At 45.4% G+C, this 15479-nt stretch overlaps 1 protein-coding gene across 1 annotated transcript in view; it reads left to right on the top strand.

Annotated features, from left to right (window-relative positions):
* The window catches only part of akna (AT-hook transcription factor), a 32134-nt gene that overhangs the window by 9896 nt on the left and 6759 nt on the right, over positions 1-15479 (top strand). Inside the window, exons 6-17 of the mRNA XM_014128363.3 lie at positions 3762-3918; positions 4150-4337; positions 4455-4573; positions 4713-4884; positions 5001-5164; positions 5459-5629; positions 5824-6073; positions 6194-6297; positions 6603-6901; positions 9978-10128; positions 12586-12732; positions 12939-13108. Coding sequence (XP_013983838.2) covers positions 3762-3918; positions 4150-4337; positions 4455-4573; positions 4713-4884; positions 5001-5164; positions 5459-5629; positions 5824-6073; positions 6194-6297; positions 6603-6901; positions 9978-10128; positions 12586-12732; positions 12939-13108 — 2092 coding nt within the window. The remainder of the gene's footprint in view (positions 1-3761; positions 3919-4149; positions 4338-4454; positions 4574-4712; positions 4885-5000; positions 5165-5458; positions 5630-5823; positions 6074-6193; positions 6298-6602; positions 6902-9977; positions 10129-12585; positions 12733-12938; positions 13109-15479) is intronic.

The following is a 15479-nucleotide window of genomic DNA, read 5'->3' on the forward strand; positions in this document are numbered from 1 at the left end:
ATTCTGACTGGAACAAGATACAACTACTGCATTCTGACTGGAACTAGATACAACTACTGCATTCTGACTGGAACTAGATACAACTACTGCATTCTGACTGGAACATGATACAACTACTGCATTCTGACTGGAACATGATACAACTACTGCATTCTGACTGGAACATGATACAACTACTGCATTCTGACTGGAACATGATACAACTACTGCATTCTGACTGGAACATGATACAACTACTGCATTCTGACTGGAACTAGATACAACTACTGCATTCTGACTGGAACTAGATACAACTACTGCATTCTGACTGGAACATGATACAACTACTGCATTCTGACTGGAACATGATACAACTACTGCATTCTGACTGGAACTAGATACAACTACTGCATTCTGACTGGAACATGATACAACTACTGCATTCTGACTGGAACATGATACAACTACTGCATTCTGACTGGAACTAGATACAACTACTGCATTCTGACTGGAACTAGATACAACTACTGCATTCTGACTGGAACTAGATACAACTACTGCATTCTGACTGGAACAAGATACAACTACTGCATTCTGACTGGAACAAGATACAACTACTGCATTCTGACTGGAACAAGATACAACTACTGCATTCTGACTGGAACTAGATACAACTACTGCATTCTGACTGGAACATGATACAACTAACTACTGCATTCTGACTGGAACATGATACAACTAACTACTGCATTCTGACTGGAACTAGATACAACTACTGCATTCTGACTGGAACTAGATACAACTACTGCATTCTGACTGGAACTAGATACAACTACTGCATTCTGACTGGAACTAGATACAACTACTGCATACTGACTGGAACTAGATACAACTACTGCATTCTGACTGGAACTAGATACAACTACTGCATTCTGACTGGAACTAGATACAACTACTGCATTCTGACTGGAATGTAACCCAGTTTCCTATTTGGTAAGAGGGTTAACTACCCCACTTAGCTTTTGCCCATTTGGTTGATAGTTCTTAATTGCTCTCTGACCACCAATACTAGACACACACTAAATAGACCCATCCTGTCATGTGGGGTACAGTCATATGACCCTGCGGTTCACATTAGGACAATCGCGTGCATTGTTTTGGCCCTCACGATGCAGTGGAGGAAAACAGGAAATGACATCATTGATGTCCGAGCCCTGTAGGGGTGTCATCTCCAAGTGGACAGTGTAGTGACAGTTTGTTGTCGTAGTCTTGGCCGTTCACGGTACCTTGTCTCGTAATTGTTGGTTATAGCCTAGTCGTTGATTTGAAAAGGCAATTTACAGAGAGTTAGGTATTCCTATCTACTGTCTTCTATTCCATCTGCACAACAGTCTGCTCTTAATACCAATTAAAATCTAGCTTACCCCCCTCCCTCCTCCACCTCTCCTTACACACACTACCATCTGTCTCTCTCCTCCTCCTCCTGGAGACATAATTACGTTGATGTGCTGGGAGGGCCAATTCAACCCTTTGTCAAGCACAGTCCAATACCTGCTTATAGGTTTGCCTGTATAATTAAAGCTGTGATATGCACAGATACATGTGTGTTATAGATCTGTCATTGTCATTGAAAGCAAATCTAAGAAGCGGTAGATCAGTTCTATGTGCTCTATTTCTACGCTTCCCGATATCAGTTCTATCATCCTGAGACCGAGGTAGAGCCGAGAGGGGTTGAAATAGAAACCTCTCCACAAAAGGGAGGATGTGATGCATACATATACATTAAACACACATAGACGGTAGAGCCACCCCATGTACCTCAGACTTTTCTGTGTTGCGAAGCATCTCTCCTCCAAGATAGCATAGCTATAGAGACTACAACACCACTGGGGTTTAAATCCTTGCCTGCAGCTTTATGACTCAGAAGTCATAGACTGTTCTCTCTGCTACCGCACGGCAAGCGGTACCAATGCACCAAGTCTGGAGCCAACAGGACCCTGAACAGCTTCTACCCCCAGGCTATAAGACTGCTAAATAGTTAGTTAAATAGTTAACCAATTGACTCATCACCAATGTTCCCTCACATTTTTTGGGGCGCTGAGCAAATTTCAGGTCTGCCGAGCGCAAACTTGAACGTTGTGAAAATTCTGTGCAACTTCCAGCGCGCGTTTACTGTGAACACTGACGCTGTACCCGCTTTAAGTTACAGTTTTATCAGTGGCCATGAAGACTACTGTGGCTATTTGATCATAATGTAGGCCTACCAGAGTGGCCTACCATCAAAACAATGGAGAAAATGCAACCCATTACATTTTAACATGGAAATGGCTATTCTATTATTCAGCCTACAGTAGCAGCCAAGGTGTGGTGTTCAATGTAGGCCTACATTCCATGAATGTACATGCAGGGCTTGATTTGAACTTGTTTTAACCTGTTCTGCACGCCCGCAAACGTGTGCAGCTTGGAGGGAACATTACTCATCACGTATTCTGCTGTTACTGTTTATTATCTATCCTGTTGCCTAGTCACTTAATCCCTACCTATATGTACACTACCGTTCAAAAGTTTGGGGTCACTTAGAAATGTCCTTGTTTTTGAAAGAAAAGCACTTTTTTTTGCCATTAAAATAATGTCAAATTGATCCGAAATACAGTGTAGACATTGTTAATGTTGTAAATGACTATTGTAGCTGGAAACGGCTGATTTTTAATGGAATATCTACATAGGCGTACAGAGGCCCATTATCAGCTACCATCACTCCTGTGTTCCAATGGCACGTTGTGTTAGCTAATCCAAGTTTATAATTTTAAAATCATTTTAAAAGATCATTAGAAAACCCTTTTGCAATTATGTTAACACAGCTGAAAACTGTTGTTCTGATTAAAGAAGCAATAAAACTGCCTTTCTTTAGACTAGTTGAGTAACTGAAGCATCAGCATTTGTGGGTTCGATTACAGGCTCAAAATGGCCAGAAACAAAGCACTTTCTTCTGAAACTCATCAGTCTATTCTTGTTCTGAGAAATGAAGGCTATTCCATGTGAGAAACTGAAGATCTCGTACAGTGCTGTGTACTACTCCCTTCACAGAACAGCGCAAACTGTTCTGGAGTGGGAGGCCCCGGTGCACAACTGAGCAAGAGGACAAGTACATTAGTGTCAAGTTTGAGAAACAGATGACTCACAAGTCCTCAACTGGCAGCTTCATTAAATAGTACCCGCAAAACACCAGTCTCAACGTCAACAGTGAAGAGGTGACTCCGGGATGCTGGCCTTCTAGGCAGAGTTCCTCTGTCCAGTGTCTGTGTTCTTTTGCCCATCTTAATCTTTTCTTTTTATTGGCCAGTCTGAGATATGGCTTTTTCTTTGCAACTCTGCCTAGAAGGCCAGCATCCCGGAGTCGCTTCTTCACTGTTGACGTTGAGACTGGTGTTTTGCGGGTACTATTTAATGAAGCTGCCAGTACCTAAATTACCTTGTAGCCCTTCACAGTGACTCGGTACTGGTACTCTGTCTATATAGCCCAGTTATTGTTACTCATTGTGTATTTATTCCTTGTGTTATTATTTTTTGTCTTTTTTTCTCTCTGCATTGTTGCATTGTTAGGAAGGGCCCGTAAATAAGCATTTAACTGTTAGTCTACACCCGTTGTTCACAAAGCATGTCAAAAAAAAAAGAAAAAAGAATGATTTGAAACTCTTATTATTTAGCAATTTTTTTAATAATTTTGCTCATATAATTTATTCATTTTGATGCCTGTTTTTCCCTGTTGTCTCTATCTCCAGGTGAGCCTCTACTCCGACCCTCCCAAGCCCAGTCACGCTGTCCAATCAGGTGTATTCCATGAAGGCTCAAAGGTCATGACCCTAACTTTTCCCCACGCTCAGAGGGCGGAGCTCAGCTCAGGCTCTGTTTACTTAAATGGACAGGCTGCCCACCAAGGTACTAACAGCCATCTTATATATGCTTCCCAAATGACACCCCAATCCCTTTATAGTGCATTACTTTTGACCAGAGCCTTATGGGAATTAGGGTAACATTTGGGACACAGCCATTGCTTTGTTTCAATACGTTCTTATACTCCATTGACAGTTGATTCTGCCTCTCATTCAACATTTCTTTACCCATTTCTATTGTCCTTTACTAAAAACCTATTTTCTCTCCGCACTACAGGACATAGTGGAGTCTCCTCTGTCCGTCCCTCCTCAGCGGCCTCCTCATCCCCCAGAAGCCTGGGCCCTGGAGTTGGAGAGCAGCTGACCAGGGCTCTCTCAAAGCAGGCTGAGAGGTTCCTCCAGCAGGTGCAAACATTTGAAGAGCTCCTGAGGAGAGGGAAACTTAAACCGTTTGAGCAGATGAAGGTATTGTTCTGATATTTATCTAATATGAATCTTGCATATATTGTATAGAGGAGCGTCTCCCAGTGCTCACTGGCCACCATGTTGTTTGAGTAATGATGTGATGTTGTGTCCCTGCAGGGTTTGTCCCAGCTGCTGCAGGGGCAGGATTCTCTGGAAAGAGGTTATCTAGCAGGACGAGACGAACACAGACTTCTACTGCAGAGAGGGGCCGAGTTGGGCCCCTTTGACCCCGGCAGGTGAGACCACACTGCAGGATTATCTACAATACTGTGTTTAAACTGTTAGATGAAGTGCACATTAGGAAATACAAATATGGTGGACATCAAGTGTGTGTTTGGTTGTGTGTGTGTGTGTGTGTTTGTGCGTGTGTGATAGGGAGTTGGAGGGCCGTATATTCCAGTGTGGGATGCGTGTGGAGGAGCTCAAGGAACAGGTGGAGCAGACCGAACAGGACCGGCCCACCTCAGAAGCCCCTCCCACTCCACCTCCTCACCCCACCCCCTACTCCATGCCTGCAGGGGCCAGCGAGCCCATGCCACTCCCTGAGGTACCGTGACAACACAGCTACTGAAGACACTGCAGTAGATTAGTCACTATTCATCCCATAGAATAAAGGCCTGCATTTCCAAGACTGTTAACATCTCTCGCTCTTTCTCTCTCCAGAGCCCAGTGTTACCTCTGCCGGGGGAGTCTGGGGTGGGGGTGGAGGTTAGCTCGGCCAGCGGAGAGAGCGAGGGAGAGGAGGGAGGGATGCCGTCCCTGCTCCTCCATCCCTTACGTCACAAACACAAAGGCGTAGAGAGAGACTTCAGCGTGCTGATGGACCAGTAAGTCTCAATCGATTTTAAACACTTTGGAATAATTTGGACATGAAATACAAAACATTCTAATGTCAGGGATCATTTTTAGACTGCTTACAGAGTAAGGAAATAGGTCATTTATGTCATTTGGATGAACTATCCTTTTAAAGAAGGTCTAGTCTGTATTACATGACGTTGTAGAACAGAAGTATTCCAAATCAGCCAATGAAAAGCAGGCTGTTCTTTTGTTGTAAACATAATCATGGTATTGGTCAATTGAAGTCATGTAAATATCAGTTTGCTTACAAATGCCCCTTCCAGCTACCAGAGTTTCAGGGAGCTGCCCAGACTGCTAGACCTGGATCTGACAGAGGGAGATCACGATTCTCCTGATGCAGGTGAAGAAGCCACACATTCAGATGGTGAGGGGACAAGAGAGGGACCACACCCAAGGACAGGAAAGGAGAAGGGCCACACAAGTTTCGCTCAGAGGTGAGCCTGAACTCTGCACCAGGCTTGTATTCACTAGGAAGCAAAACAGAAATGGGGAGTGACTACCTGAACTTATCCAATAAGAAGCCCTTGTTTTCGTTGCAGCAGGTTTTGCTACAGTGTGCACTGCGTACTAATGAATACGAACACCGGATAACATTTATATTACTCTAAATTATATTATGTGTTTTCAGATGGCCAATACAAGGTCAGCAGGACGCTACATTCATTCCAACGGTGAGACCAAGGACCAGCAAATCAGTTCCTCCTTCCCCGAAGGACCTCAGCCAATCCACCGCATTTCCTGATCTGCTGGCCAATGACAGCAAGAGGTCAGAGGTCAGGAAGTCTCATGGCAGCAGTCTGACCAGTCTGGGGGAGAGTGCTGCCACAGAGAGGCGAGGCTCCAAACTGCAGCCTGGGACCAGAAGAGTGCCGTCCCAGGTCAGTTATCATTTTTTAAAATTTGTTATAATGAATGAATGTTAATTAAGTTACACATTTATCTCCACAATTCAGCGATTTCTACTGAGCCTGAAAGAGTAATTTGTGTGTGTTGACCAGGATGGGATCATCTCACCAGAGACTGACAGTGGTTTTGTTGGCTCTGAAAGCAGTCGTCTGACTCCCGCAGCACCTAGTCCTCTCCACCAGAGGGCCATAGCGAGGTGAGCTACTGGTGCCATCTCCCCCTCCTTTCCTCTTCCTCTACCCTCAGTGACTCGGCTGTCAATCTCACAGAACATGACAACACATTCCCCAGTGTCTCACACACACACACACACACTACTGACACACCTACACACAGCTCCGCACTGTGCCCTCACAATGTCCCTGGCTAGTCGCCTACAGATCTTAACCTTCCCCTGTTTTGTTCCTATTGCTGTTTGCCCATGACTGACAGCTCATGGGTTCCCTTGTAATCTTATCAGTGTGTGTGTTCCTGTCTTTGTTTTACTTCCCTCTTCCCTAGGCTGTCAGTCCCTGAGGAGCAAAACTCAGGGAAGCCCCATCACACAGCCCCCGTGTCAGGTCAGCCTCTCCCCTCTCCCTGCACCCCCTCACACAGACCACAGAGACCAACCTTTCTGGAGCACAGTGGAGGCTCTCGTCTGAGCACCCCAAGGCAGGTACGGGGGTCTTCAGGGAGAACCAGAGGGGAGGAAAGGAGGGGCACCTCAGCCTCCAGTTCCCCCCAGCACAGGGCCAGCAGGACCCCCCAGCCCTGGGCTGGCAGTGGGACCAGTGAGTTTGGACCAGACAGTGACCACAGTGAGTCCATGCTGTTCTGTCTATAACCGTCTTATTTAGGTTAGGTTGCAAATTGTGTTCTTACAAGTGACTAAGAACAAATTAATCTATATAGTTTTTATATTTTATATATATATATTTTTAAATTAGAAAAGCCAATAAATGAAATTGGCACCGGCCAATTTTCCAGGAGAAGTAAAAAATTCCCATTGCGAAATAATGCTTTTGAGTCTATTCATGCATGGAAATACATTTGACCAGTCATGCTTATCGGTCTATGGGTTCATTTGCATAATTTAGTGTAGTTAAATTGGCCCGTGTGTATATTCGTTATGTACCTTATTTATCACACGCATACAGATACAGAGCCTTTGAGCTGAAAATCTGTCAGACAGCGCTTTCATAAGCCCAATCATTGCACAACAATTCTAAATGCAATCGTGTGTTAAAAATAGTTTTATGGCCATGATTAAAAATGGCTAATATTTTTTTATTCTCAACTGCTAATTGAAGCGCGCTCCCCATTCGCCATTCAAATGCATAGGCAACGGAAGGCAGGCTTCATTAGCATTTTGAACACATATAGCTACTTAATTGTTTGAAACCTGAACGTTTTACTACATACTATGAGGCATGTTTTTACCTTGTTTCAAAGTAGCCTAGGCAAAATCCAACCATATCTGCAGAGGCAGTAATAAGACTTCCATATGCCATTAAAACCAGTAGTCTATTGTTTTATACAGACTTCCATATGCCATTAAAACCAGTAGTCTATTGTTTTATACAGACTTCCATATGCCATTAAAACCAGTAGTCTATTGTTTTATACAGACTTCCATATGCCATTAAAACCAGTAGTCTATTGTTTTATACAGACTTCCATATGCCATTAAAACCAGTAGTCTATTGTTTTATAGACTTCCATATGCCATTGAAACCAGTAGTCTATTGTTTTATAGACTTCCATATGCCATTAAAACCAGTAGTCTATTGTTTTATAGACTTCCATATGCCATTAAAACCAGTAGTCTATTGTTTTATACAGACTTCCATATGTCATTAAAACCAGTAGTCTATTGTTTTATACAGACTTCCATATGCCATTAAAACCAGTAGTCTATTGTTTTATACAGACTTCCATATGCCATTGAAACCAGTAGTCTATTGTTTTATACAGACTTCCATATGCCATTAAAACCAGTAGTCTATTGTTTTATAGACTTCCATATGCCATTAAAACCAGTAGTCTATTGTTTTATAGACTTCCATATGCCATTGAAACCAGTAATGTATTGTTTTATACAGACTTCCATATGCCATTGAAACCAGTAATGTATTGTTTTATACAGACTTCCATATGCCATTGAAACCAGTAGTCTATTTCTCTCATGTTCTATTGGTTTTCAACTTCCTTTCATTGTCTGGTAGCCAAACGCACATTTGCGCGTCATCTACTGCCTCGTGCGCATTTCTGCACTACTAATGTTTCGAAATAATAGTTTATCAACATTTTAAGCTAAACGTTCTGATCTGTTGTCTCAGATTCAGTGCTTTTGAACTTTTGTTTTGTTAATGTAGCGTAGATCTACTGGTTGTATGAATTTGGAGATCTATCGTCCCACAGCTCTACCAGAGTCTGTTTGGCCTATTTCTTTCCCGACAAGCTGACCTACAGAATAAGGACATTTTTCTACTATGGGGGATAGTAGATTGACATAGGCTCACAGACGCCGCGTCCATAAGACTAGGGGAAGCTAAGTTTTCCTTAAGTAAATTGAGTTAAAGTACCAAAATTACAGTATATAGCCTAATTGGACTCGTTGGCCTATTATATGGACAAGGTCATTTTTATTGATCTGTTTGTCAGTGCCAGCACAGTGGGATACCCTGTAATGTGTCTTAGTAGCCCTTTCCTGTAGTCAAATCAACTAGCGACCTCATGGGTGGAATGTTATTAATACTTTTCATAATTCGTTTTGCTATATTTCAGTCTTCTGTGATGTATATAAAGTGTAATATTGGGATTCAAACTCTAAATGTAATACCTTTAAACTCTATAGCTGACATCTATTGGAGTCTTCTTTATACACGCGGATGTCGGCCCTGCAGCTGGAGCATGCGTTTGCGGCACAGTCGATAGCGCGCTGCACTTCGGGCTAGAAGGTCGAGGGTTCGAGACCTGCTCCCTGCTGTTTCATTACAGTACTTTTGTTTCAAAGTAGATTTGTTTAAGACTACCAAGAAACACTCGGTGACCCTGATTTAGCCCACTGCAGTATTAAAAATATTCTACTAATGTCTCCAGTCATATAAAGTGTAGTAGAATGGCATGAAATGTGTTTTTCCCGTGCAAAGAAAGAAGATATAGCCTGTAGCCCAGGCCTCTACACTATACGCCCTCAGCCATGCCTCAGCCGTCTTTTTTTACCAACAGTGATTAAGTTATATTATTAGCTTGAATTAGGACTATCCAATCTACTCATCACATTACAAATAGTAGGCCATTTTACATAAGTCTGCAAATGCGATGACGAATGGCATGATTTATTATAAAGGTGCATTTCTATGGTGAAAATGTACTTCCCCAAACTTTAAACTCACGCTCCTCCTGCAAAGGCTAGTGATTTAGCTGTTTGCTACTCGTCTTGTTGGCTGAGGAAAAGTAAATGTGGACAGTTATTCTAACATCTTGAATGTGAGCTGTAAGGACACACGGCGTTGCATCCTCGACTTGCATGTTCTGTTAAGATGAATTACCATAATCGAAATGTGATTTCTGTCATTCTGAGCAGATTGGGTTCGACGCCCTAATCAGGTTACGCACCCGATGCATATGGTTCCGGTACATTTCTCACGTGTCCGGTACATTTAAAATGCTGCCGGTGAAATGTCGGGCGCCACGTTTTCATACCGGAAACCCTGGTACACAGTCTACTCCGTGCCAGAAACGTGTACCCTCCTGAGAGGAAGCAGGGAGGCAGCTATTAGCAGTTTGGCTATGTTTCTTTCCCCGTTTCAGTTCATTTGATTCTCCACCTCTCCCCTGCCTTCTGTTTTAAACCCCTCTCTCCTCTTTAATTCCTCCTCCTATCCTAAGTCCACTCTGCGTCAGGGGAGGACGAGGGACGTAGTGACCGTTCCACCCGAACGACCCAGCATCGCTACCAGCCAAGCCCATCCCCCACTGCACCCTATCACCATGGCGATCCAGTCCGAGCCCTGAGCTCTGGTCAGCTGACCAACCGCAAGTGAGTCTCTCTCTCTCTCTCTCTCTCTCTACACAACTGCTCCCATGGCGATAGTGACACAAACAAGCACAGATTTATGAGTCTCTTTGGAAAGTATTGGCTGGGAGGAGAAGAGGGCAGCTTCACTGCAGCAAAAATACCAGCTCAGCTCCAAGGCGTTTTCTTCTGGCAACTCCCAGTAGAAGCTAGGAGGGGGGGGATTGTTAGACGTTTGATATTTGATTTCCTTTTATGCTGAGGGTGTTGACTGGCTGGTGTCTACAGTGGGGCAAAAAAGTATTTAGTCAGCCACCAATTGTGCAAGTTCTCCCACTTAAAAAGATGAGAGGCCTGTAATTTTCATCATAGGTACACTTCAACTATGACAGACAAAATGAAAAAAAAAATCCAGAAAATCACATTGTAGGAGTTTTTATGAATTTATTTGCAAATTATGGTGGAAAATAAGTATTTGGTAAATAACAAAAGTTTATCTCAATACTTTGTTATATACCCTTTGTTGGCAATGACACAGGTCAAACATTTTCTGTAAGTCTTCACAAGGTTTTCACACACTGTTGCTGGTATTTTGGCCCATTCCTCCATGCAGATCTCCTCTAGAGCAGTGATGTTTTGGGGCTGTTGCTGGGCAACACGGACTTTCAACTCCCTCCAAAGATTTTCTATGGGGTTGAGATCTGGAGACTGGCTAGGCCACTCCAGGACCTTGAAATGCTTCTTACAAAGCCACTCCTTCGTTCCCGGGCGGTGTGTTTGGGATCATTGTCATGCTGAAAGACCCAGCCACGTTTCATCTTCAATGCCCTTGCTGATGGAAGGAGGTTTTCACTCAAAATCTCACGATACATGGCCCCATTCATTCTTTCCTTTACATGGATCAGTCGTCCTGGTCCCTTTGCAGAAAAACAGCCCCAAAGCATGATGTTTCCACCCCCATGCTTCACAGTAGGTATGGTGTTCTTTGGATGCAACTCAGCATTCTTTGTCCTCCAAACACGACGAGTTGAGTTTTTACCAAAAAGTTATATTTTGGTTTCATCTGACCATATGACATTCTCCCCTTACCTCTTCTGGATAATCCAAATGCTCTCTAGCAAACTTTAGACGGGCCTGGACATGTACTGGCTTAAGCAGGGGGACACGTCTGGCACTGCAGGATTTGAGTCCCTGGCGGCGTAGTGTGTTACTGATGGTAGGCTTTGTTACTTTGGTCCCAGCTCTCTGCAGGTCATTCACTAGGTCCCCCCGTGTGCTTCTGGGATTTTTGCTCACCGTTCTTGTGATAATTTTGACCCCACGGGGTGAGATCTTGCGTGGAGCGCCAGATTGAGGGAGATTATCAGTGGTCTTGTATGTCTTCCATTTCCTAATAATTGCTCCCACAGTTGATTTCTTCAAACCAAGCTGCTTACCTATTGCAGATGCAGTCTTCCCAGCCTGGTGCAGGTCTACAATTTTGTTTCTGGTGTCCTTTGACAGCTCTTTGGTCTTGGCCATAGTGGAGTTTGGAGTGTGACTGTTTGAGGTTGTGGACAGGTGTCTTTTATACTGATAACAAGTTCAAACAGGTGCCATTAATACAGGTAACGAGTGGAGGACAGAGGAGCCTCTTAAAGAAGAAGTTACAGGTCTGTGAGAGCCAGAAATCTTGCTTGTTTGTAGGTGACCAAATACTTATTTTCCACCATAATTTGCAAATAAATTCATTAAAAATCCTACAATGTGATTTTCGGGATTTTTTTTCCCTCATTTTGTCTGTCATAGTTGACGTGTACCTATGATGAAAATTACAGGCCTCTTTCATCTTTTTAAGTGGGAGAACTTGCACAATTGGTGGCTGACTAAATACTTTTTTGCCCCACTGTATCTTTTATCTGGGAAGTGGGGTTCTGGCATTGGATCCTACCAGAGCCATGTCTTTATTATATCATAAATATTTATTTGAAAAATCTAGCTCTGGATCCTGCAGTGTTTTATTGGCAGGTGTCAGTGTGTTTCTAATGGGTCAGGTAATTCCAGTCAACCTGAGTCATTTTTACATTCTGTATGATTTGATTTCATTACAGACATGGAAGCTGGTAAATGTGGAGACTCAGGAGGTACATACTGTACCCAGTGATGACTCTTGCATGGTGTGACACTGCATGAGTGGGCCCTATTTATTGACCCGCATTACAGGAATGAGTTTAGAAAATGATTGTGTATGGTTTGGAATGTCAAATTCATTCCATTGGTCAATTGTATATTTTAACACCTATAACAGACGTGCTGTGATATTACTACAATATTACTAACTACAATATTTGGAACAAGTAACAGTACAGTTACCAATGGAGTTGAAATGGCAGTGTCTACTCTATAACATTGAGCTAGAAAATATCAACACTTCTCTCTGTACTCATTCTCTTGTGTTTGTGTGTGCGCATGTGTGCGTGTGTTTCTGTGTCTGTCCCCCAGTGAGGCCATCCAGTCCCTGCAGGCGGAGGTGGGCAGACTAAAGGAGCGACTAGAGGGCAGTCTGAGACACCCTCCCAGTCCTGTTAGAGCTCCCCCATCAGCCCAGGATGACCACACACACCCTCTCAGCTCAACACCTCGTAACAGGTTGGCCTTTTCTTTTTACCTTGTCACTTTTTTTAAGGGAGATCTCATCAGACTTTTGTTACTGTTGAAACAGGTTTATTTCCATTTTTACTGGCCCCATAGGGCTCTGGTCAAAAGTAGTGCACTATATAGGGAATAGGGTCTCATTGTCTTTCTTTCAGCGTTTCTGCTTGGTAATGTTCCTTTTGATTTCTCTACTCTCTCAGGTCTGCTCAGCGAAGGAGGGATGGTGGTAGAGAGGAGAGGAGGTGGGGTGAGGAGCAGCAGGTGGAGGAGAGGAGGTGGGGTGAGGAGCAGCAGGTGGAGGAGAGGTCTCCCAGGTTGACTCCTAGAAGATCAGCCTCTCTACCCAGACAGAGACCTGAGCTGGACATCAGTGAGTTATGGGCTGACTGTAATGCTGAGGTTTTTTTTGCAGCATATATAAACATTGCGTCCCAAATGGTACCCTATTCCCTAAATAATGCACTACTTTTGAACAGAGCCCTTATGGACCCTGGTCAAAAGTTGGAAATATGTTGTACATAATGTTTTTGCCATTGTTTCCTATGACCAAAATGAGCTTCTAGACATCGGAACAGCTATCACTATTCTCGATTTGGATGAGGACTTCTACTTAAGTGAGTCGGTAGCGAAGGACATTTTGATTATCCTGGGCCAGGCCCAAATCTCCGACACTCAGAGAAGGAGGAGGCCGGCGCTATAGACGCCGTCGTGCGGGATTCCTGACAAGACTACGTTGGAGAGTGGATAAACCGCCTCTGCCTTCCGTTCTATTGTCGAACGTGCAATCACTGGAGAATAAACTGGACGAGTTCCATTCGAGATTATCCTATCAACGTGATCTGAAGAACAGTAATACCCTATGTTTCCCCTAGTCGTGGCTGAACAAGGACATGGAAAATATTAATCTAGCTGGTTTTTCTATACATCGGCAGGACAGAACGGCAGCGGGAAAGCTCAGGGGAGGGGGTGTGTGTCTCTTTGTTAACAACAGCTAGTGCATGATCTCTAATATTAAGGAAGTCTCCAGGTTTGACCAAATTTCTACCAGAATGTCACCTGTGCAACTAGAGGTGAAAAAACTTTGGTTACCTTTACTCCACACACAGGGACTCATACAACGCTCTCTCTCGCCCTCTGTTTGGCAAATCTGACCATAACTACGATTGAATTGTCACGTTCGTCTGAAGAATGGGACCAAGGCGCAGCGTGTGTATTGTTCCACATAACTGTGAAACTATGCAATACATACAAATAAACGAATAAACAAACCGTGACAAAGAGGTGCAAAATACACTTACTCGGTGGCGGCTCTGGTGCAGGACGAAGAACCTTCACATCCCGCGGATCCTCCTGCATCTGAGACGGTTCTGGTGCGGGACGAGGGAACCCTCACATCCTGCTTATCCGCCAGTATAGGAGGCGGCTCCGGTTCAGGGCATTGCCCCCGCTCCGCTAGCTGATCCCTCCGCTTTCCTGTAACCAGACTGTGGATCATCGCCGGAGGCTCTGAACTGCAGACCGCCACTGGAGACTCCGGACTGCAGACTGCCGCTGGAGACTCCGGACTGCAGACCGCCGCTGGAGACTCCGGACTGCGGGACCGCCGCTGGAGGCTCCGGAAAGGGGGACGTCGCTGGAGGCTCCGGAAAGGGGGACGTCGCTGGAAGCTCCGGACTGCGGGCCGTCTCAGGAGGCTCCGGACTGCGGGCCGTCTCAGGAGGCTCCGGACTGCGGGCCGTCTCAGGAGGCTCCGGACTGCGGGCCGTCTCAGGAGGCTCCGGACTGCGGGCCGTCTCAGGAGGTTCCGGACTGGGAACTGTCGCCGGAAGCTCCGGACTGGGAACTGTCGCCGGAAGCTCCGGACTGGGAACTGTCGCCGGAAGCTCCGGACTGGGAACTGTCGCCGGAAGCTCCGGACTGGGAATGTGCACTGGAGGCCTGATGCGTGGGGCTGGCATAGGTGGCGCCAGACTGGTAACACGCACCTCAGGGCGAGTGCGTGGAGCAGGAACAGGACACACCGGACTGGGCAGGCGCACTGGAGGCCTGATGCGTGGGGCTGGCACAGGTGGCGCCAGACTGGTAACACACACCTCAGGGCGAGTACGGGGAGCAGACACAGGGCGTACTGGGCTGTGGAGGCGCACTGGAGGTCTGGAGCGTAGGGCTGGCACAATCCGTCCTGGCTGGATGCTCACTTTAGCCCGGCAAGTGCGGGGCACTGGCACAGGACGCACTGGGCTGTGAATGTGCACTGGAGACACCGTGCGTATCACCGCAAAACATGGTGCCTGACAGGTCACACGCTCCCTCAAGAGAGTGCGTGGAGGAGACAAAGGATGTACCAGACTGGGGAGGCGCACTGAAGGCCAGATGCGTGAAACTGGTGCATATGACACCGGACTGGTGTCACGCTCCTCAGCACACCCGCTCTGCAGCGCTCTCAATGCTAACACCTCTCTCCGGAATCTTGCGTCGAGTTCCTCACTCGTCTCCCTGACTGGCTCTGGTTCACCCCTCAGCTCTCCACGGTAAGCACGAGGAGTTGGCTCAGGTCCCAAACCTGACTCCACCAAACTCCCCGTGAGCCCCCCCCCCCCCCCCCCGGGGAGCTGCCTCTCGGGCTTCCATCGTTGCCGTGCTAGTTCCTCGTATTGTCGCCGCCTGCTTGCCTTGATGGTATAACGCCTCGTAATATCGCCGTTCTGCTCTCGCTGCTTCAATCTCCTCCTTTGGACGGT

This window comes from Salmo salar, chromosome 11, assembly GCF_965601325.2.
Source record: "Salmo salar chromosome 11, fSalSal1, whole genome shotgun sequence".
In the NCBI taxonomy this organism is placed as follows: domain Eukaryota; kingdom Metazoa; phylum Chordata; class Actinopteri; order Salmoniformes; family Salmonidae; genus Salmo; species Salmo salar.